Source organism: Lagopus muta, chromosome 10, assembly GCF_023343835.1.
Source record: "Lagopus muta isolate bLagMut1 chromosome 10, bLagMut1 primary, whole genome shotgun sequence".
NCBI lineage: Eukaryota > Metazoa > Chordata > Aves > Galliformes > Phasianidae > Lagopus > Lagopus muta.
The window spans coordinates 1,284,971-1,307,829 of NC_064442.1; the positions used below are offsets into that span (position 1 = coordinate 1,284,971).

The 22,859-nt window shown below is 45.7% G+C and overlaps 1 protein-coding gene across 3 annotated transcripts in view; it reads right to left on the reverse strand.

The window, feature by feature from the left end:
- PIAS1 (protein inhibitor of activated STAT 1) overlaps positions 1 to 20,154 on the reverse strand; it is a 48,231-nt gene extending 28,077 nt beyond the window's left edge. For 2 of the 3 annotated variants that reach the window (XM_048956008.1, XM_048956005.1), the window contains exons 1-2: positions 20,080 to 20,154; positions 110 to 554 (exon numbers count right to left, since the gene is read on the reverse strand). In XM_048956008.1, the coding sequence (XP_048811965.1) occupies positions 110 to 554; positions 20,080 to 20,103 (469 nt within the window). In that variant the 5' untranslated portion in view covers positions 20,104 to 20,154. Of the gene's footprint in view, positions 1 to 109; positions 555 to 19,834; positions 19,951 to 20,079 lie in introns of those variants that run through there. The other variant, XM_048956006.1, reaches the window with a different exon arrangement.
- Between the last annotated feature and the right edge of the window lie 2,705 nt (positions 20,155 to 22,859).

A 22,859-nucleotide genomic window follows, 5' to 3' on the forward strand; every position in this document is an offset into this window, starting at 1 on the left:
AACCAGTTGCTGCATTAGCAGCTTAATTCATCCATCTATTAAAAAGTCCATCTTCAAACACTAGCACAGTCACAAACATTAACACAAACACATCACAACGCAAGCTTACCTAGGCTGGTAGGTTTTATCAGCTCATCCAACAAGTCGTAAAAAGGTAACTTCTGAAGTTTGATGTCGGGATGGACAGGGTGGAGCGCAGATGTGAGGTGGGGGAGTTCCAGTTCATGTTTAGGTCCCAGAAGCGAAACGGGGAGCAATGGTGACGTGGCGGGGTGGGCATCGTAACTGAGCTGTGGAATGGTAGATGGAGACAAAGCTGCTGGCATGGAGCTTGAGTGTACGCTGGAGAGAGATAAGTCTGCAGGTGTCATGATTTTCTGGGGGAACCTTCGCCTATAGAGTTCTTTGATTTTCATTTGTACAGCAGGACTGCAGCCAGCCTTTAACAAATGCAGTGCTTTCGTGAGAAGTTCGTGTTTCCGTCCGTGCTTGTTCCTCCCTGCGTAGCCCAGAAGTACTTGCAGCTCAGAAACTCTAAGGCTCATAACCATTTGCTTGAAAGAAACAAAACAAAAAATTAGTATTCAAGTTTCATCATCTCAAGCACTAACATTAGAATGTAGCTTAATCTTGTTAAGCAGAACATTCTTGAAGGCACACGACCGTTGCTATTCTTCCATTACTGAACTGAAATATAATGAGAACAGGACAAGATAGGTGTATCTACTTAGAGAGTCTGTAACGAGCAATTTTTAAAGGGATTTCCACTTGCCACAGGCAATTCAGGATAGCAACACTGAGGAAAAACTGAGACAAGGACAGCTTGTCAGTACGAGAAATAACACTGGGATGCATAACTATTTTCTAATCAGTGTTCTGCTAACATCTATAACGTTAACAATTCTTCTGACTTGCAGCTAGAGGAACCAGAAGTCACACACTGCCCATATCCAAGTCTCCACTACTTGCACTTGAAAGCTTTGTCAGCACTTAACTCCAGGGCCCTACTTCACTTTTAAGTCCCTCTCTCACTTTCGCCATGCAGCTTAACTATTCCACGCAGGTTCAAAGGAAAGGAGAGAAATGACTGATGCTTAAAGAAATAGAAAGAGGTAATTATAATTCGAGTTGCCTAACCCCACATGATCATTACTGAGTTAAAGGAAACTCCTTGGGCTTCAATTTCCTCACTTATCCTCAATCTGTTCTCTCATCAGAGCTTCACGTTCTGTTTTGGTTCACAGAGCCCACTGTGCCTTCTATTCAATTGCTTCTTTATTTAAGCAGTTTTTCACTGTCCCCCCAGTAGTTAATGAATCAAACCAGTAGGACTTGTAAACCGTTTCACTTCCCCAGGAACCGAGAAGCACACTATGCAAAGCAGAGCAACCAGCAATCCCCTGTGCACACCAAGTGCTTCCCCATGTCAATCAGCAGCCAGAAAGCCAACTCACAAGTCTGCATCCTATTTCAGAACTTCTTTCAGTGCTTGTCAGTGGCTTACTCACCATAACACAGCCCATGACACAAAGTGAAATGATATTCCTGCAGAATTCTGCATTTGCAAGAATTTCATGAAAGCAAAATGCCTAAAACCCATCGCTACCACCAGCTAGTTGGATCTTCCATAGGAAGAACAGGGGTGTCTTGGCAGAACAAGGCATTTCAGTTACACTCTGAGGCACTGACAGCTGAAAGGAAAGCGAAACAAACAGATCTGAAACACGCAAAAGAACACTGTAATGCTCAACAAACATTTCTCCAACAGAATGAGGATTTACAGCTGAAGGGCTCTGCCTGTGACCATCACCATTTACAAACACCACTTCCTCAGCAGTGGTCTCAGTGTCACTCGGTTCTTGTACTGCTAGAAACTCGCAGGCCCAGCTTGCAAAAAAAATGCAGAGGAATAAGAAATAATTGAGCTAAATGAGAAACTCCTGCTAAATTTTGGATGCTGTCCATCTCTCAACTTATGGAGAAGTTTGAAATAAGCACACAGACAGCAGGGCCCATCGTGCAGCCAGACTCTTGAACCAAAACAAATAAAATTCCTCATGTTTTCCCCACCCTGAAACATTCCTTAAAAAGAAGAACACGAAAAACAGTGTTTGCAATATTAAGAGCACTAGCAGATGCACCAACTGGAAATAGCCAATGAAGAAATAGCACTAGCAGTTTGTAGCAGAGAGCTGTCCCTACTTCTGGCTGTTTATCAATATAAAGTGCTTGTTCATTTCTTCCTAATGCAGAAACAAGTAGAAGGTAAAAATATAAACAAAAATCGAGGTTGGTTCAAGTTAAACACAGATATCAAAGACTGAAGACTAGTTTGCAAACTGCAATTACAGGTAACCTGGTGTTACAGCCTAGAGTACAGGTAAATGCACATTCCTCCCAACTTCACACTAGTGCACAGAAGCGGGTGCTGTTTAATTTAGCTGCTCACCCGCTGTGGAACTGCGGTGCGAGGCAGCAATGTGGCCACAAGCTGGTTCCATGCATGATGAACCCTGCTATCAAACCAATGGGGTGCTCTGATGCTACTGAGCATTTTGGTACCTGTCATACTAAGGTAACAACTAAAGTCCAAGGAGGGAGGACAGCAGAAAAATTGTTCCAAGCGTGAAAGCCAGCTCTACAGAACCACAACTTATCTCAGTTTTGACTTGCTGTAGCCCTCGATAGAGCTCCGAAGGTAACTCTAATCTATAAACACCCATCTGACATTTCCTGCTCAACAGCACAACACAAGCACGTGCTCCTGCACGGAAGCTGTGAGTCACGAGGGCTGCCTGCCTGGCAGCATGCACTCTGCCACCCATGCGCCCTCCCCCAGGCCTTGGGTGCCACTTCCCTGCCTCACCACAGGTCACCCAACTGCACATGTCGGGCAGGAGGCCCGCAGAAGCACTGCATGAAGCCACTGCTTTCCCACCTCCCAGCTGCTTGTTTCCAAATCTGGGCCACGGCACTGGCAGCCAGATGGCAGGCACGCAGCCATTCGAGCCTGCTCCCACTGCACCACTGCTGCTGGCTGAGGAAACACAGGGATGTATCCTTCCCACACCTACTTCAGGTAACCAGTACGGTCTGAAAAAAAAATAATCAACAGCTTAAGGGTGCTGAAGCAATCCATGGGCATCGCCCTAAGGCACCCACTGACTTCCTTCCTGCATCTACTTATTAGAAAGGATGTTCTACCTACAGCTCTGTTTCAAGAGCTGCTGCATTTTTGAAGGTTGTACCTACATATCAGATACGAAAACCATTCAAGTTACCCATCCAAAACATCTGGACACGTCTCAGGCTAACAGGAACACTTGTCTCTTTTCAAAACCCAAGACATCCACCGTAGGGCTACGAAACACAAAACAACAGGCTGCTTAGTGCACACTGCACAGTGTGTGCCCGGCAGCTCCTGAGCCAGTCCAACGCCTCCATCAGCAAACAGGCCACTTTGGAGAAGTGCACCTATGACACAAAACTTTTGTCTCACAACGCTATTTAGGCAGAATAGCCACTTTCCCAGGAACCTTAACTTCTAGGGAACAAATGTGTACAGAGCCATCAACATTAAGTGCCATTTACTGCTACTTCTGTTCAAAAGAAAACAGCAGAGAGAAATCTTCATAGAATCTTCACTTTCTGCTCCCTCCTCTGCTTCTTTGGGGGAAGGACTTCTCTGGAAGGAAAGACACCTTGACCTGGGAGGTAAAAGCGAGCATCAGTAAGCTAGTTTTTTTTGTCTTTCTTTTAACTAAATTAACAGGAAAGCATCAACAGGGAAGCACAGCAGACAGTACTGAAAACTAGTTACAAACAGCAGTCAGAAGATGCTGCCTACAAAGCAGTGCCCAACCACCCTCAGCAGCAGCACAAGGAACCCCAACAAGCAGATAATGCCTTCTACAGAGGGTTACTGCTCCAATAATCAGCCCCAGCATCAATCTGGAGAATTTAACAAGTTATTTCCGGATGCCTGTGATAACTTGAAGCTGTGAACAAGCTCCAAAACACATCCAAGAGATCTGCCAGGACAACAGGCAGCGTTTGGCTGGGTACCATACCACACGGCATGCCTAGAGCTATGCAACAGGTCCTCCTCAGCTCCCTAACCATCAACATGAACGCTGAAGGGGGGAAAAAAGGAAAATTGAACGCCTCACCCTAATCTGATGATGAGAGAAGAAAAAGAAGAAACAAGATTCCGATTCTTTTTCCCGAATAAAAGCAACTAGGAAGCATTAGATTAGTATGGAAATGGTCTTGGAATTAATCTCAGTATGCCTCCGACATCCAGCTGTAAAAATAGAGGAGAGTTCCTGCATGCTACAAGCGGCCTGGTTAACCCGATATAAATCTTCTTGAGAAGAAAGAGCTACACAAGCCCTCCGCACAGACTGAGCTCTTGGGCTTCCACACACCTACGATTTGTGAAAGTGACAGATCATAAAAGATGGGAATACTTTTACCTCTATGAAGGCACATTCCTGGGTCCTAAATTCTATTTGCAAGACTTACAGGAGGAAACTAAAGGGGCTCAACTGTATAAAATGAAACCAGCCTACCGAAAACCTACAGGAGGGAGTGAAACAGCCAATTCATGGGAGCTGAGGCCTCCACGACAGGCTGTAACTTCCTGCATTTGTCTAATGCAACCAAAATACTAAAGGGTTGAAGTCACAGTAATTCAAAAGGGAAGGGAGGCAAAAGCACAGAAGAACGGTCATAAATATGCAACACACTGCAACCTTTAAGGAGGCAATTGGTTTTCATAATGAGAAACTCAGCTGTCTCCCAGTGTGATACATACAATGTTTAGGCAAGCGGGGCAGCTCTAAAAGAATAGGTACAAACCAATGGCAGGTACAATGTTATTTGCCTTTCGCTGCACGCACAAGGAGATTGGGTTTCTTTGGCTTACAAGATACTCAATGTTTGACCAGTTTATCCATGCTGATAAAGAACATTTTACAGCCATATGACCAGAACTACACGTTCACCTCCCTGGCATTAAAAGTGGTTCTGATCCACAAAAAAATGCATCAAAATGACATCGGATGCTAACGCCAGAAGCAGCCTGGGTTGACCTACTGTTAGCATCTCTGCAGCTGTGGGCTTAAGGTCAGACTCCGCATTCATGATTTTCACTAGCTCCCATGCTAGCAAAGAAAGCACACGGCCAAGCTGAAGTCACCCTGTGTTTCTTATTTCAGTGAGCTAACAAACAATGTGCTTCCTTGCTACTAATGTTACGGCTGAGCATCTTCAACATAAACATTCCAGCCCTTGAAAGAACCCACCTCAGCTGCAAGCACCTTCCAAGAGCAGGAACCCTCTCTGGCACTGAAAAGCGTGGAACTTTGCTCTGCAAGAGCTTCTGAGAGACTTTCAAGGTGAGGCTGGATCAGCCCTGGGGCAACCTGATCGAGCTTTGAATGCTCCTGTTCACTGTGGGAGAGTTGGACTAGACGGCCTTCAGAGATCCCTTCCAACTCTGAGGTTTCTATGATTCTATGACTCTGGCCAGTAGGTCCTGCAATTTCCTGCTGTCCTCACGTGACAGCTCAGTATGCCCAAACCGCTCAGCTCTGCCCCAAACTCCACAGAAGCAGCAGTGCAAAGAACCCCATTAGAATCACCCAGGTTGGAAGGATGCTCCATGTGGCCAAGCCCAACCACCAACTCGCCCCACTGAGTGCCGTCCCCAAGTGTCACATCTGCACATCTCCCAAAAGCCTACAGGGTGAGGACTCCACCAGTGCCAGGCAGCCCACATCAGTGCCTGCCCACCTCCCTAGGAGGGAATTCTTCCTGAAATCCAATCTGAACCTCCCTTGGTGCAACCTGAAACCATTTCCTCACATCCTATCGCTTGGCACCTGAGAAAACAGACCAACCACCTCCTCTGCTGTAGCCTCCTGGCTGCCAGTAACAACAAGCAATCCAAGCAGACAATTTTTACTGTAATACTCTCATACTAAAAGTTCTCTTCTGTTTTGTTGTTTGGTGGTTGTTTGTTTGGTTTTTTTTTCCTTTGACTTTGGGGCTGTTTGTATTTTGCACCAATCTCTCCCGGTGGAGCAAAGGCAGCAACCTGCTGATGCAGCAAAGCAGAGATCTGCCGAAGAGGCACAGCCCTCCATCATGTCTGTGCTGGGTTTGATTTCAAGTCACTCACGTTTTTATCTTAATCCATAAGAAAAGTTTTATCGCTCTTGAGAGATGGCACCCACTAGGTGAGCTATATTAGGACTTCTGCTATTAAATAAGGTTGCTGACAGCACTAATCTTCATTCCAGTTCTTGGAGACTTGAGGGGTTTTTTCAGCCACACTCAGACTTAATTGTCCCCAGCGTATTTATCCTTGCAGAGGGGAATTACTCATACAGAGCTACGCACTAGCATCATTTTCATGACAAGTAATTGCAGAAATACCAGCTTAGACCATCCCTGGATACAAAACAACGTGCCTCAAGACTAACAGCTTACACCTAGGGCTAAAAAGGAAGACAATTACTTTCAGCTATTTGGGAGAGGGTCACTGCCAGACAAATTTACTTTTTGTTAACAGCGTTCTTAACTAAAGCCTTTCAGCTGGCAGACAAGAGAGAATTCCTACGCCATACACTTCAGTGGAGCCCACACGGGCTGCAAACACAGCTGTCCCAAGAGCTGCTAAACACACCATGTCACATTACAGTCTCTAGCTGCTTACACCACAAGTCTGCATCGCTAAAAATCAAAATATATCTTATACAGCATTCAGTGAGAGTCTGAAAGATCATCTCATAGTTTCAAAGGGATCAAGACATTACAACTTCTGGAAACCACACTGGGCAATCATTCATTCCTAAGCCCAGCAATCTTCAATTTAAAAAAAAAAAAAAAAAAAAGTACACATGCATTTTTAAATTTGCAGTTAAAACACAAAAGCAATGGTTATACGAACAACGTGACTGATTCGAGATTTACAGACAGGGAGTCTGCTAAACAAGAGCAGTTAGCCTTCGTTTTTCAGCTGAACACCAGAGAATTAAGCTCTGGTTAGTTTCTAAATATCTGAACTATCTGCTTGAAGCACACTAGCTTTGGGAAGTCAATCCAGAAGGGAAGCTGGAGAAGAATGTACCTGGAATTCAATGAATGCACTCACGTTGCAGCAAGGATGGAGAGGCAGCTTCCACAAGAAGCTTAGAGAAGCTCTGAGCAGCAAAGCACAGCAATTCCAGGACTTACATTCTCACTGTCAGTTCTGATGTTTGCTTGCAGCAGTTATTCAAGTCTCTGCTGCATCAACAGATGTTGGTTCCTCACATGCGATAGCTAACTTAACCATCACTTGATTCAAACAAATTAATGCTATAATACATGCCTGCTTTCCTTTCCTCCAAGGATACATATATATATATATATATTTTTTTTTTTTTTTTTTTTTTAAAAGAAAAAAACACTTTTCTATTCCTTTACATTACAAAACTGCAAAGTACTCTATCCTGCACATGCTGTAAATTAGCACCAAGTACTGATGAGTTAGTTGTCCACTGTAAATAAATGAAGTTTTTCTACTTAGCTCGCTTGATGTAACACTTCAGGATATGAAATTACACAAACAGATGCTCAACACATTCTCCAATAGGCTGCTGTTCTGTTTGGGTCTTTTTTCCTCAGTGCTCATTTTCCTAGGATGCAATACAAGATACAGGCTGAGTCATCACTGACTTATCCTGTCATCCAAAGAAGTCTTAACGATCATATTAAACTTGGGTAACAATTTGAAAACTATGGAACAGCAGGCGGAAGCCAGTATCTAATTGATCCTCCCTTCTCTTGGAAGTGACCAGTTATGCCCTCGGAGAAGGAAAATTGAGCAACTGGAATCGTCCGTCCACAACTCTCATTAATGTAAAAGATAACAAAGAGAAAAGCTAAGAAGGCATCTTCAGTTAGACTTCCAAGCAGCCCTCCTCAGGAAGATCCACCTGAAAAACACATTCCCAGGCTTTGTGACCTGCAGGACCCACACACAGCCACGGGCAGCAGCTGTGAACCTGCGAGGCAGAGCCACAGCCACAGCAGCCCTGCCACTGTGAAGCACACAGCAGCACCACCAGTGCCTCACCGGGGGCACGAAAGCATTTGGTAGTGCTTTCATCAGTAGCCATTGGAGTATAAAAACAACAGTCAATAAATCCAACCAGAGGAAAAAGGGGAGAGGGAGGAAGTGCTGGAGGAAAGAAGAATGGAAGGAAGAAGAACAGGAAAATTAAGAGATCAGATAAAACATCATGTATGGAAAACACTTGTGATTTATCATTAGAATATCACGATTGCCAAGAGGGGAAACGGAACCCAAACGAAATAAATCTCCTCACAACAAATACCTATGAAAAATGCTGGCCAAATACCCTATTCCCTCATAATAGGGGTCCACTGAGAATAATGATTTATTACTGCTAACAAGTGTTCTTAATTGTTATGGCAGAAATAAGCATGGGGAGGGGGAGAGAGCAAAGGTTCCCACTATGTCAATAAGCAGAAAAGCAAATATTCCATCAAGCAATCATACTGCCATCCATGTAGCTTGGGGTTGGCTTTTTCCTCCCTTTTGCATCACCACTCCTCCAAGCCCCAGGTAAGAAGCACCACACAACAGGAACCACCTCACCAGACCTGCAGAGACCACCAACACAGCAGGAAGCCTCCAGATCACACATCAGTGTTCTCAGAGCACAGATTAATGTGAATTCACCTCTACTTCACAGCGTTGATTTCAAACACGTCTGAGTGAAGGGAAGAAGGCATCAATTGGGGACTGGGGAAAAGTTCAGTGGAATATTACTATTTAGGCTCACCACAGGAACACATGGGGCTATGCATGAAACTAAATCAATAAGATGCTGAGTAAAACCACTCCTACCTATCCTAGCTCATTTTTTTGTTGAGACAAAAGATCTAGGATAGAGAGAAACACCATACCAATGAAGTGCCACAAGAAAGCCATGCCTGAACCACGTGTGGGTACCTGGTAAGCCAAGAGAAGCCAGCTTAGCAAACTCTGATGACGTACTGACTGACCATCACAGCACAATGTAGAATACAGATCACAGGTCTGACTATTTAACTGCACTCTAAAATCTAAGGCATTCCTAACTGTACAGGTGCATCAAATATGGAATTATTTATAACACGCAGCAACATGACATGGAATATGTATTTATATTTATAAGATAGACACCTCTATCTTAAAGTGTCATTTATTACTGCAGAGGAGAAATCAGTACCTGGGTAAAAAATACCAATGTCGAAAGTGGGTGAACATGCTGCCAATGGCCACAAGGAGAGGAAGCAGACCTTCCTGCTTTTCTTCAGCACTCAAAAGAAGACAAAGACATCAGTTCCAATGACACTGGCCGGTGGCAGCACACAGAAATGTATCCAGGCTGCCACAAAGTGATCCTAAAACCACATTCCTGCTGCACCCCTCAGACTTCGGGCTGCTCTGTTGTCCCAACCCTTCCAGTGTTGTCTATGATGGACAAACGTATTTTTACACCTAGTAACTGCACTGTGTTACCTGCAGGCTCAAAGACAAGCAGGCAGTGCTTAAGAACGCATTAGTTAGCAATGATTAATCCCAGGACAAAACACTCTGCAGTGTTAGAAAGCTAAGAATACATCCTCTATGCAATATTTTCCTGGCCCACATACAGCACAGACAGAAACACTCCTTCCAAAGCTTGCCTAAGGAGACACACCAAGGAACCTTGCTCGGTGCTAAGGGACATTTCATGCCACGTGCCATCGGCGCCTTTCGCTGCCACCGGATTCTTCTCAGAGTCAACATAATGCTGGATTAATTGAATCTATTCACACAAGAACCCCCTGCCATGCATGGAAACAAACTGCCTGATGGAATGAAGGTGGATTATTTTTTTTTTTGGCTTTTCCTTTTTTTGTTTTAAAAAACAAGCCAACTTTCAGCCACACCTATGATTTAAAATACATTATAACTCTGCAAGTAAACTCCAGAAACGATACTGCGTTTAACTTGGCTTTCTCCGTAGAAGAGCTGCCTAAGAAAACTTTGATAGCACAGTTCAAACTTCCATGGAAACCCTGACCAAGTGAGCACAGAGGCGCTCTGCCTTTCTGCAGCAGTGCCCACAGACAGCTCTCCTTGCTCCCCATGGAGCACAGGGGGCAACGCTGCAGCCACTGCCCCGTTTATTTAATCTTTGGTGGCCGAACCACTGCCCCCCTCGTTAACAGCACTCATCCAAATCCCCTCTCAAGAGGAATTTGCATAGATACAAGCCTTCTGTAGCTCATTAATGTCATCTGCACGACTCTCACTTGCTCATGAATTTATACTCTGTTTGACGCTTTTCACATACACAGACCAAAGGCATTAAGGAAAAAAATAAAAAAGAGATTTAGGATCTCCTGACAAAAGCAGGATTTTCTGGGTTTCAGTCCAGCACTTCACAATGAAGTGTCTTCATCTTCCTGTCTCCTGGTAGGCTCACTAGATAACAAGTAGTTTCCTCCCAGGTAAAGATGCTGTAAGCTGTGCATTATTTCCCCAACCTGGCTCAGCCCGTATCCCACAGGTACCAAAAGCCCTCTTTCAGGAAAAAATACAACCAGAGGCAGCCAATGCAGTTAATCCACTAACACAGAGCTCAAGTCCTTTACTAAGCTATGAGAACGTAGGCTGAAAAACAAAGCTGCCACCAAAAAACAAAAAAAAGCTTTTCTAATTAACCGAACACAGGCAACAAGTTTCAACACATCTCTGCTTCCCCTTCAAACAGCTGGGCACCTCCTCAGTCCTACCTATGCTTAAAAACAACTGTGTAGCACAGGTTGAAAGAAACTCTGAAAATCCAGTCCACGCACACAGCCAGGTATTCTTACAGCTTTTTTGTTTTTAAACGGGTCAGAGATCCCTCGTTTGCTATTCAAAGTTCTTCTATTTCAACCCCGTCCAAGTTAAAACAATAGAGGAAGGTCATGCATGGAGTTCTGCAGGGGCCCACGCTGGCACATGCAGCTCAACCTGCTTGTTAGTGACCTAGAAAACAAAGTGATCAGCTGTGACAAAGTTGCTGACAATATCATGTGGTCATAAGGATGAAGGCACACAGGGGAAACTCTGAAAGAGCTCAAGAAACTGAGCGCCAGAGCAATTCAATGCACGTAAACGTAACGCGATGCCTATGGAGACAGATGGACCGAGCTGGGTGCAAGCAGCAATGGGCCCTGAACAGCCTTTCCCACCCCCAGAGCAGCTTCTGGCCCCTCGATAAACAGGACGTAGAACTATCGGCTCAGTTGCAGTCAAACACACAAGGTATTGTTAGAGATTATTCAAAAAGAAGTAGAGAACATGATAAACCATCATTTGCTGTATTAATCCCTGGTTCACCCGGATATCGAAGAGTAGATGGCTTTGGCTGTCTCAATTTAAAAATACACGAATGTCACAGAAGGATGACAAGTCATTTAGCAAAAGCTAAGACTTTTCAGCCTTGAAAACAGAGAACGCAGGGATGGACACGGCAGCATAGAACCACGTGCAGCTTGAGCAGAGCAGACAGGGATCAGCTGTTCAGTCTCTTCAGCGACACAGAAGAGCAATCAGAGCACAAAGCTGGACAGAACCAGACTCCAAACAAAATGAGAAGGGCCTCCGCGCAGCAAAGCAGCAGAACAACAGAAATTGCCATCAACAATGCTGGGAACAGAAGCAGCAGACGCATGCTCAGGAGCAACCTGCGTGAGCACCTGGAAGGGCTCATTGCAGCTCACCCAGCCTGCAGCCCCAGCAGGGTGAGAGGGCTGAGCTGAAAAGAGCCAGACGCTGCGAGAGCTCTGCAGGGAGGTGGGACTTATCTCTCCTACCTGCCTCCTTGCTGGTCTTCCCTATGCATTCACTTGTGGAAGCTGGAAGGAAACAAAACTGAGCTAACCGTACCCTCGGTCCCGCACTCTTTAACTCACGTTTGGAGCAAATCTCTATTTTCAGCCGTTTCCTCAGAACTCCAGGTGACATTGTCAAGAGCTCGCATAAAAACATTACCTCTCAGCTGAAAGAGTCAGATCCTAACGGCAGAGGTAAAGGCGAAGATTACCAACTGTATGAAAACCTGGGTGTACTCCCTTCAGAAAAATATTATGTGAAGTACTTGTAATTCAAACTGACAACTGTCTGATACTTGATTAAAAAAATTTGAAGCCCCGCCATCCAGTGGCCTCAGCAGGTTCCCTGCAGAGATACTGCTAAATCAACATGGAACCTAAGGAAAAGAATAGCTTTGTTTCTGTAGCACTGCTGAAGTTCCTCCATTTTTCATTTTGGTGCGATGTATTTATAGGTGTGCTAACAACTCCACAGACAGCCCGAGCACAGCCGTCCCTCACAGATTTTTCAATAAGCTGAAAATCTACACAAATACTTGGACTCTTTGAAAGGCCCTTATTTTGCACCAGGGAAACAAGATACAACATCTGCACAAAAGTGAGATCATTTTATCAAGGGAGTCTCAATAAACAGCACGAAGAATGAGTATACCAGAAAACATTCCCATCCGCACTACTTTTTTACAACTCACTTTCGCAGCTCATATTACAGATCTCTACCTGAACCAGACGTATTATCCCTACCGGATTTGACTTCTGCTTAGGTGTTTAAAAATAAACAAATAAATAGCTGCACCTCTGAATTGCCAGGCAAAACCAAGTTTGCTGCTGTTTCCATCCTACGTTCTACTCCGCCTGCTACCTGGTGATGTTTCCAGTTGAAAAGCTGAACGGCTGCCTTATTAAGCACAAACCCTGGTGTACCTGCCTGCAAATACCATCCCTCTGTCGTCACCTTCGCCTGAAGATTGTGACTCAGCTCTAGCCCAGCACAGACTCTGAGAGCACTTACTGTGTGTATGCACATATGGGTTACAACCACAAGGGATGCACCTTAGGAAAGTGAGGGAGCAGTAAGGAGAAGGTGCTCGGCTTTCAGCCTGCTTAATAACCGTATATTTCATTGGAGTGGGTTTGGAGTAAAGAGCAGGGAAGCTTCACGTAGCAGCTTTCAGAACAGACAAGAGCCTTCCTGAGCCTGCTGGCAAAGAGATGCCCAGCTCCTGCCGGCCACCTGCCGCCACCTCCAACAGAAGACGGGCCACTTTTGAAGTCCAGCTCTCTGAAGCAACTCTCATCTTTCCCAGAAGCATCAGGATGGTCTCAGCGTTCAGCGGTGCACGTTTCTGAAGCTGGTAATGATTTGTTCCTACATTTCCACGACCCATCCAGCATGCACAAGAGGACAGGTTCAGGCTCTTCAAAGGGGTTCACAGCAGGGTGACAAGACAGAGAGCACAAACTGAAACAAAAGGTTAGGACTAGGTATGGAAAACAAACAAAAACCCGTTTCCACCACAGGACGGCTAAGCAGTGAGAGAGATCGCCCACAGAGGTTACACAGTCTCCATCTCCAAGGGTTTAAAGGCTAGACCGGATAAAGCGCTGCCTAACCTGCTCTGACCTCGCAGCTGAACCCACCGTGAGCAGGAGATGGACTGGGGACTTCTTGTGGCCACTCAACCCAAAGCACCATACAATCTGTGGTCGGAATCAAGGAGGCAAGTAAGTGTCAAACTGAAAGCAATACTTACAAAAGCTAACAGGAGAGCCCTTCTGAACTCTCAGCTTGATGAATTTAGCAAGACAGATCAGACCCAGGCTGGAAACTGGGAAAGAGCCTCTTTGTATATACCATAAACACGTAAAACACGGTGAAGGAAACATCTACAGAGATAAAGAGCTGCTTCACAGCTTACTGCTCTGGAAAAGCAGCTGGTTGTGCATCGGCCCCAAAGCAGGGTAAAGACTAAAACTCACCTCTTCTTAATCTGTCTTGCTGTTAAAACAGACCTCTAGGATGGAATCTGGCAACTGAAGTGCTGCCTGCAGCCTGTGCAGCTCAGGTGGAAGCAGAACTCATACATGGCTAATAGCATACATCCAGGAAGCTCATTACCATTTCCTAAACAAAACCAGGGAACTTCACTACAGAGCAATCTTCAGTGATGCGCATAAATGAGTAACACCATCTCTGCATGCTAAGCAAACTCTAGCCTATTCACACAGCTTCATGCTCTATTTGCAATAAGCAATGGCTTTAAGATGCTCCTTTTCCGTTACTTATCATGTCCCTTCCTGTATAAGCCTCTCATATATTGTTTCCTATAAAGGTCAAGCTTAGATTGACCCCTGGGTAGTTACATACTAGCTTTCCACTTCTTTCATGCTAGACAAGCCCTGTAATACTCACCTGCTGCTTGCTCCCATTCTCCTTTAACCTGGGGATACAGCGCTTGTCTACGGAGTGCTCTGGCATCCCTTCAGCACATGCTAACACAAGAGCAGGGATGCAGCACCTCCAATACCAGCTAAGATTAAGCTAAGAGCTGAGAAATTCCTAAATCAGACATGGGAGCATCAGCAAAGGAAGAAGAGAAATGACAACAGAAAGCCCTGAACCACAGCACACAGAACAGCAGCACAGCATTGCCTGCTATGGAACATTCTGCAAGACTAGAATAAAGCTGGCTGAGGCGGTACGTCCCATCCCATGCATCCCTAACTCCACATATTCTCATTTGCAAAGGTTTAAGATCCTTGACTTTTTGTTGTAGCCCCAAAGTTTCTCATTTACTCCAAAACGGCCATGTTTTTGGCAATGACTTACAGCTGTTCAAAATAGCTTTGACAGCGCTGAGTTAAGTTACAGAAATAAACACCCTTCTGTAAGCTACTAGAGGTCCTTTCTTCTCCCTGCACCCCCCACCATTTTTACTAGCAAAAGAATCTGCTCTTAAGAAATGCATTTAATTTCATGAACAGACTACCATTGAAGGTCCTACTTGCAATTTTTGCATCGTAAAACCCAATTACTCTCATTTCAAAAAGCCCAACACTCCAAGCACGTACTAGCTTACAAAGAGCTGGAATGGTGACACAGCAACAGGACAAGCAGTACCTGAGCTTGACTGAGAGGACTCCAAAGCTGCCAAGCACGTGTCCCAGCCGTCACCCAAACAATGATTTCCTTTTTCACTCCCCCTAAGAACAGAACAAACTTTTCTCCTTTCTCTGCTACCCAGAGGTGAAGTTCCTGCTCCCCAAGGACAGCATGAGCTAACTGCAGAACGCACACGGGACGTGTCGTCAGCTTTTTTAAACGCAGAACCGTGTTTGCATTCTTCACTCCTGGCTTTCTTAAGATTTTATTTTTATGGAGGGCCATAAAGCAGGATCTCCCACCAGAAAGAAAGGAGGACCTGTAGCATCTCACATCTGAGCAGAATTTTGTCAAGTGGAAGTGCAGCAGCAAAAGTAAACAGCCAATGCTGAGACAACTCAACGTCGCAGGCAGAAAGGGGCCAAAGTGCCAAACACCAGTATCACCCCGTAAGAGAAAAGCTGCAAGCGGTCCATCCATTTCCCAGCCACAAACCTCTGGGACAACAGGTAATACAGAAGTCCATAGGCTACCTGTTGAAAACACTGAGTCACAGCAAGGCAGGCACACTTACCCCAACTTCAGCTGTTTTAGACGAGATCCCTCTGCCAATGGAGCCCACAGCCCTGGGGCTCAGCTCCCACCAGCACGAGGTTACGAGTGCTGCTCCAGGGCTGCACAGCAGCAAGGTGCCGGCAGCCATGGAGAGAGCTGGGGTATCTCTGAACAATTACAGGCAGCACTCGAGCCTCAAGTGTTTACAAGTTCTGTTTTGTTTTCCACTGTAACAGCGCTAAAGAGAAAAATGATCAGATGTTGACTTCCACAAGAACAGATTACAGGAAATAAAACCCGTCATGCCAAACACATTAGTGACAAGTCCACACTTATCTCTGCGCTCTGCATAAGCACAGGTCAGACTATAAACCGTATCCGTCATCTCCATCCCCATAAATAACTTCTATCTGAAGAAATCTTAACTGCCCCAACCCAGCTCCAAGGGATGCTTTTAAGTATCCCTCGTGCACCTGATCCATAGCCATTCCCATCAGCATTCCCTGAGCACTCCCCTGCGCAGCTGACGCTTGGCTCTTGCTCCTGGAGAACACAGCTACATTAGGTGCTCCTGCCCCCGCCCATCTCTTCCCATCTAAGCTTTTTAACTGCGATTGCTAAATCTCCCTGTAACCAAAACAGAGATATTTGGAGCAGCCGGCGGTTATCCTCTCCCCCTTCTCACAAGCGGCAATAAATACAAACTTCATCTGCACAGCCCACAAACACTTCCAGGATGGCCCCTGGCGTCTGGGAGGGGTTCTTACTGGAAATGTGCTGACACTGTATTTACGTGTACACAACAAGCAATCTGTCCTTATCGGCAATAAAGAAGTGTTACGGATTGGGATTTTGACAGCTCGACAGTGATGCTCAGCTGCCAATTTTATCCATCTGATATCTGCAACGCCAATGCTGAAGAGAAAAGCCTGAGAAGTGATACCTAGACCACAGTACAGATAAAAATACAGCGATACTGACACGCACCAAATTACTGGCATGAAAACAACGTAATCCAGGACTCACTTCACAATGAAAAGTGGATTATATTGCCTTTAATCACAGAAACACGCAACCCCAGCAACTTATAAAAGGATTAAGCAAAAATAGCTCGTAATACAGAAGAATAAAATTCTAATTGAATACCAAAATAGGTAGCTTATGCTTATTAGCATCGACAACGCAACTTAACAACCGCATTTCCACACCAGAGATCCATTTGTCACTGATAGCAGCACCACCTGAAAGCCGTGCTGCCAGCCTCTCCCCCCGAAATTCAGCTTCCCCGTATTTAGGGGAGGGGTATTTCCCCACTGCGTGCTCTTAAATGGCTCGTTTTCATCAACGCTGTGTGGAAATGCTATTATGAATTTTCATTCAAACTCTTGGCTCACTTTTTTTTTATAATGGTATAAATTGTGTCTAACAAGAAACACACCAGGGATCTCTTCAATCCCCAAAGGCACTTTCTTAAAAGGAGAGAGAACAAAGGAGAAAACCTCCCAGCATGTGCTTACCAAACCAGCTTCTTAGGACAGTATCAAGAATGACAATACTAGAACATAAGCTTTTCTTTTTCATTCTTTGATCCATGTATAATTGAATTGATTATTGCAAATTGTGTAATGATTTCCAAAAGCCTCGAGTAGAAGGCAAAGATCACAACAGTCTAATAACCAATTTAAAGAGATGTAAGAAATATTGAAGGAAAGATTTAATCACTCAAGTATACTCCTTCCAATTAGAAAGAGCTTTAAATAGCTTACCTTGAGATAAATTACAGTCTGTATGCAATTATACAGAAATAGTAATTAAGATCGGGAAAATTCACGTATGTCTCAACCTCCAGAGTTAGGGAGGTAATCTGCAGAACAGACTTCCCAGTTACCTTGTTTCACCAGCAGAAATAAAAACATATTGCTTCAATTTATCCAGAACTTGGAGAGTACCAAAGAATTCAGTAACCTTACAAGGCTACGATCTGCAAAGTAGGTTTGATCTTATCTGGTTATTTTTCTTTCAATAGGACAAACATTCTCTAATGGGGCACAAGACTGAAACGCTCTTGATCGTGGTAAGAAAATACATCACAGGAAACGTTATTTCATGACTTAACATTATGTGAAAAATTACAGCAAGCAAGATGACCGCTGTTTCTCTTAAGGAAGCGAGATCTTTTGTTTTACTTGGGGCATCTGGCAATACCCCACGCTGTATCACATTCCCCAATTTAAATGTGTGTACATTACCCACACGTCACCCCGTGGTTCTTTGCACAGGAAGGCAAGGAAGTTTTAGAGAAAGAGAAACTCTGACAAACTTCACCCTGCACGGGCAAGCCAGATACTGCCAATTATTACATTGGATTTTAGCTTTAAAGGTCACTAGATCTGAAATCAATGCCACTTCCTAATTAATCAGAGGAGAAACGTGGAAAAATTTCACCTAAGAAAATTGAAGTAATAAAAAGAAGTCTGCGTTCATTCCTCAAATAGCAGAGTCTCGATCACAAACCCTCCCCTTAGTTTCCTTTAAACTTTACTAAAAGAGCAAACATAACAGCTTGCTTTCTGGGGATGTACACCTGCACGAAAACGTTCCCTGCACCAAAACCTGACAGAGCAGCTTTCTGTTAGCCTCCTTTTTTCAAGGATCACTCACCTTACCCAATACCCAATAACAGAGCCAGCCTGCTCCTGGAAAACCCAGAACATGATAGACATGACCCCGAGCAGAACTTCCATGTTTCCATGTTTTCCTCTCCCTCCCAGAGGGCGGCACCCACCCACCTCTTTTTTTTTTTTCGTATGTCCTAGAGGAAAAAAAAATATGCAGTCAATCCCCTCCATGCTGAAGTCTTCAAAGCATGAATATATGAAGTTACTGGGTTTTTTCTTCCATAAACTGCCAAGCCCTCGCAGCCACCAAAACCAGCCAACTTCTCACAGACCGCAGAGTTTCCATCCTACGGTCCCAGCCTGCAAGTACCACTAAATATCCCGAGCCGAGAAGTGAAATTGAAAATAAACCGGTCAGACTGACATTTACCCTTCAGGTCCCTGAGGCAGCAACAGTACTTTAAAGAAAAAAAATAAATCATAATTTCTCAGCACTGGTACTCAAGAAGCAACATTCAGACAGAGATCGATGAAGAAGTCAGGGATGACACGTGGGCACAAAACACTTCTGCACGAGCTGTGGCTGTAATGCTGCAGACACCAGGACAGGGCGTTCAGCAGGCAGATCTCAAAGCTTTCAGGATCAATACATCATCACTTTTCATAGGGAAAATGTGCCTTTTAGTGCTGTCTCTGGACCACCACCCTGCCAGCTCAACACACAGTGTAAAAACTTTATTCCTTCATTGCACTCAAATCAGATGCTAATAAAGGCATCACCACGTGCACACAGCCCAGCTCCAAAAGCTGCAGAGCCAGGTACCTGCACACATTCGCCATGCAGAGATTAACAGAAGTTTAACACTGGAATCAAACCTCAATGCTTTAGCTCGTTACATGGAAGGATAACTCGGGGGGAAAAAAATCTTGAGGGCAACACAGCTCAAGCAAGGCAGCTTAAAAACAAACGACAGGAGGGGAACTGAAGGGAATGGGGGTCTGGCAGGCACAGAGCCCAGACTTCGGGGCACATACACAGCGCCTGCACTGCCAGCCCCTAAAAATGAAAGCACAGGAAAGCTGCGTACAGAAAGCAGAGGGCTCCTCGGGAAGACAACAAGTTTCCCCGGTCACGCTCTGTAAATCTCAAGTTTCTGTCATATTCGACGCACTTCTGATGCGTACGGCTCTCGTGGTGTGAAGTGCAGAGCGGGGAAGCGAAGCCCTCCCGCTAAGAGCCCTGTGACAGCCGCAGCCAAACTCTCAAACTTTCCAGCTCGCTGCCACACACCCCCAGCTCGCCAACGCGAAACGATCGCAAAGTTCCGTCGGTTTTTGCTTTAATTTCTCAGCATGAACTCCCTGACACCCCCCACCCCCCGACGGCCTCATCCCGCTGGGCCTCAGCTCAGCACCGCACCGCAGCCCGGCTCGCTCCCCACCCCCGAGGAGTTAAAGGAGAAATAACTTCGCTGACGGACGGGAGGGCCGGGGGAGGGCTGTGTGGGGGGGCTGCCAACGCCTCCTAACGGCCCCCGTGGCCGAGCGGGGGGGGCCCGGCCGCCTGTCAGCCCCGGACGGAGCCGTGCCATCGGGCTCGGCCCCCGGCCCCGAGCGGAGCGCTCCGTACCCGCCCCGGAGATCTCAGGGCGGCTCGACCGCTGCCCCCCCCTCCCCCCCGGGCTGCTCCCCACGCCTGGGGGGGCACTGCCCGGCGGGGAGAGCTCCGCTCCGCCGCCCGCCCCGCTCCGTCCCTCAGCCGTCAGATGAAGGCGGCCCCGCGGAGTCACCGCGCAGCGCCTCGCTTCGCCCCGCAGCGCTGAGAGGAGCGCGGCCCCGAGCGGCGTCGCGGAGGGAATTGGAGCTGCGCTTTACCTTTAGTTCCGCACTGTCCGCCATCTTGCAACTCCGGGCGCAGGCGCAGTGAACCCCGCCGGGACGCCGCCCCCCCCATCGCCCCCTCCCGCCCGCACGCAGCGCGCAGCGTTTGAATCGCGGCGCCATTTTGTCCCTCCCCTGCGCTCCCTCAGGGATCTCTCTCTCCTTCCCCTCTCTCTCTCCCGCTCCACACGCGGGGCTGGGGGATCCCGCACTTCTTTCTCCGTACGCAGGCGTTGCTGCGGGATCGCCCTGAGCGCGGAAAGTTTCCCCGCGGCCCGCTGTCATCGCTGCGCCAAGGGAACGGGGCTCTGGGGGAGCCGCGCTCCTCAGCGGGGCTCTGAGGGGGGAACGCGGGGCCCCCCTGGGGCGGCGCCGGCGGAGCGGTGGACACGCATTCCTGCAGCAATAAGTTGATTAAAACTGGAATTTGCCTCTCCGCTTCTTATTCCTTCTAATTACTGATCGCTGTCACACTTTTTCCGCTTGGCCTTTACCTCCACAGCACGCAGGGTAGAAAAATGGTCTTGGGCGCAAAGGTCAATATTGTACATCCTTTTAAGTGAGACCAAATTCGCCCGTTTTCCGCAGCTTCCATAAAATTCATCATCATACATTCAGAAAGCACTTACATTATCTGCGGTGCGAGATAGAAAAGCATTAATGCCTCCACTCTCTGGATGGAGGAAAGCATGCTTGAGGCCACACGGGGAATCGATAGTAAAGAGATTACTACTCGTGATTATTTCTGAATTATAATTTATGTCTCCCATGTGACCTGGGTAGTTAGCCACAATTTAAAATTAGGCAGTTTCCATTGAGGGGAAGATGTGATAGCGGTATCAAATATCTCCTACTAAGTAGCTTTTTGATACCATCCTGTTAGCGGTGAGAATACACATGAAGTCCTGTTTTCTGAACAACAGAAAGCAACCCCCTTCCTTCACAAACGTTTTATTTCCAAGTGTTTCATCCAGAAGCATTCCCCAGCTTGGTCTCAGGACCAGAATGGCAGAAAAAGCTCAGGAGCATCTTTGGACTCCCCTGTGGCAGCCTGCTCCGTGCTCCTGGTCGTGGGTACATCCCACTTGTCTTGCAGGTACACCGAACATCCACTGTTCCCATTGATTTCTCTTACCATTGCGCACTGGAATATCGAATGAAGTGCTTAGAAAATGAGCGATGAAAAAAGGCTGCTAAGTAGCAGATACTCTGGCTTAATACTGCACGTAATGCAGAGTCTGAAGGCTGGTTTGGGGAGGGGGCAGGGTGCTAGGCAAGATGTCTAAAAAAGCAAAAGTCAGATGACTACCCGTTACACCCACACGTACCATAATTAGCTGATCTATTTCAGTGGTCTGAACCAGCCCGTGTTAGAATATTTCATTTTGACTGATTGAATGTGTTTAATAAACATAATCTTCATATGGTCTATTGGTTTGTGTCTAACACAAAGAATTTGACAAAAAGATCTATGATCATATGAAGGCAAATCCTCATTTGCTTTTTTTTTGCTTTTTTTTTCCCCCCCCTGAAAGAAGCTTGCTGCACAGCAAACAGTTCTTCCTCTACTTCTTCACTTCCTACCAAATTCAGTGGGATGTGGACATGTGTTTAAGTGCTTTGCTAAATCATGGCATAGTGCTATCAAACCTGACACGTGGCCATAAACCACAGTGTCCTCTTTCAAAACTTGCTCTAAATAAAATAGACTATGTCTTCAGATAAATTTTAAAATAAAGGAGCAAGCTAAATGAGAGGATACCGACAACTCCATTCAAAATGGTTCTCCCTAAATGCTGTATTTTTGCAGTGCTAACACAGACCCTCTGTTTTTCAGTGGAGACTTCTGATAGTCACTTTTTTGTAATGTGCTATGTACTTCAGCTTGAAGAAGGAACTTAATGTGAAAAACAATCTGTGCTTCTATTTTTAGACAATTATTTACATGTAATGAAATTTTGTTCCTCTCTGCTCCTGAGACTTAAATGAGGGTTTCTTTGCCAAGAAAAACTTTGTCAAACAGACAGCAGTTTTTCGGAGATGCTCCCAGTTGCTCCAGTTCTGCTGCAGATCTGTCGGTGGTAGCAACACTCAGATCCCTCCCCATTCTGTCATTTCAGGAAGGCATGGCCCGCTGGCAGCGCACCTAAGCTCACACCAGAACAGGTGAGAACACCTCCAAAACAGCCTCCCAGTTGGCAGTAACCTCTTTTCCTAAGCAAAAAACTCAGTTTTCTTTTTTTCTTTTAACACTTCCCCCAACAAAGGAGGAGAAAAGATAAAAATAAAGACCTAGGGTTTTCCTCAAACTTTCAAAGCTTTGGTATTTTCAATTCCCAATTTTCAAAAGCTCATTCCCCCCCCCCCCCCCCCTTTTTTTTTTTGCTGGATTGCAATAAAATCAGTGGCTGCCAGAATGCACCTTCTAGCCTAATTTCTTCCATTTTTCTATGCTGTAACCTCCCAGAAAACCCACCATGTCAAATAACTCACTTTCTGAAAACCGTGTTCAGACACAATAACATTTTTATACAGATATGCAGTTTTTCTACTGACATGTTGTTTTCATTAGCCTGAATCTCCAAGACCTTCCTCTTTTTCTAACAGTGCAAACTTGCTTTCTGCTCCAAGTCGAGGAGGTTGCATTTTTGTCCTGAATTTTAAGTCATTTAAAGAGAGGCTCTCAACGTCTCTCTTTCTTAATATTAAAACACGATTGGACCATTAAAAACATCGTTTATTCCCAAGGTTGTTGGAGGCGAAAGAACCACTTA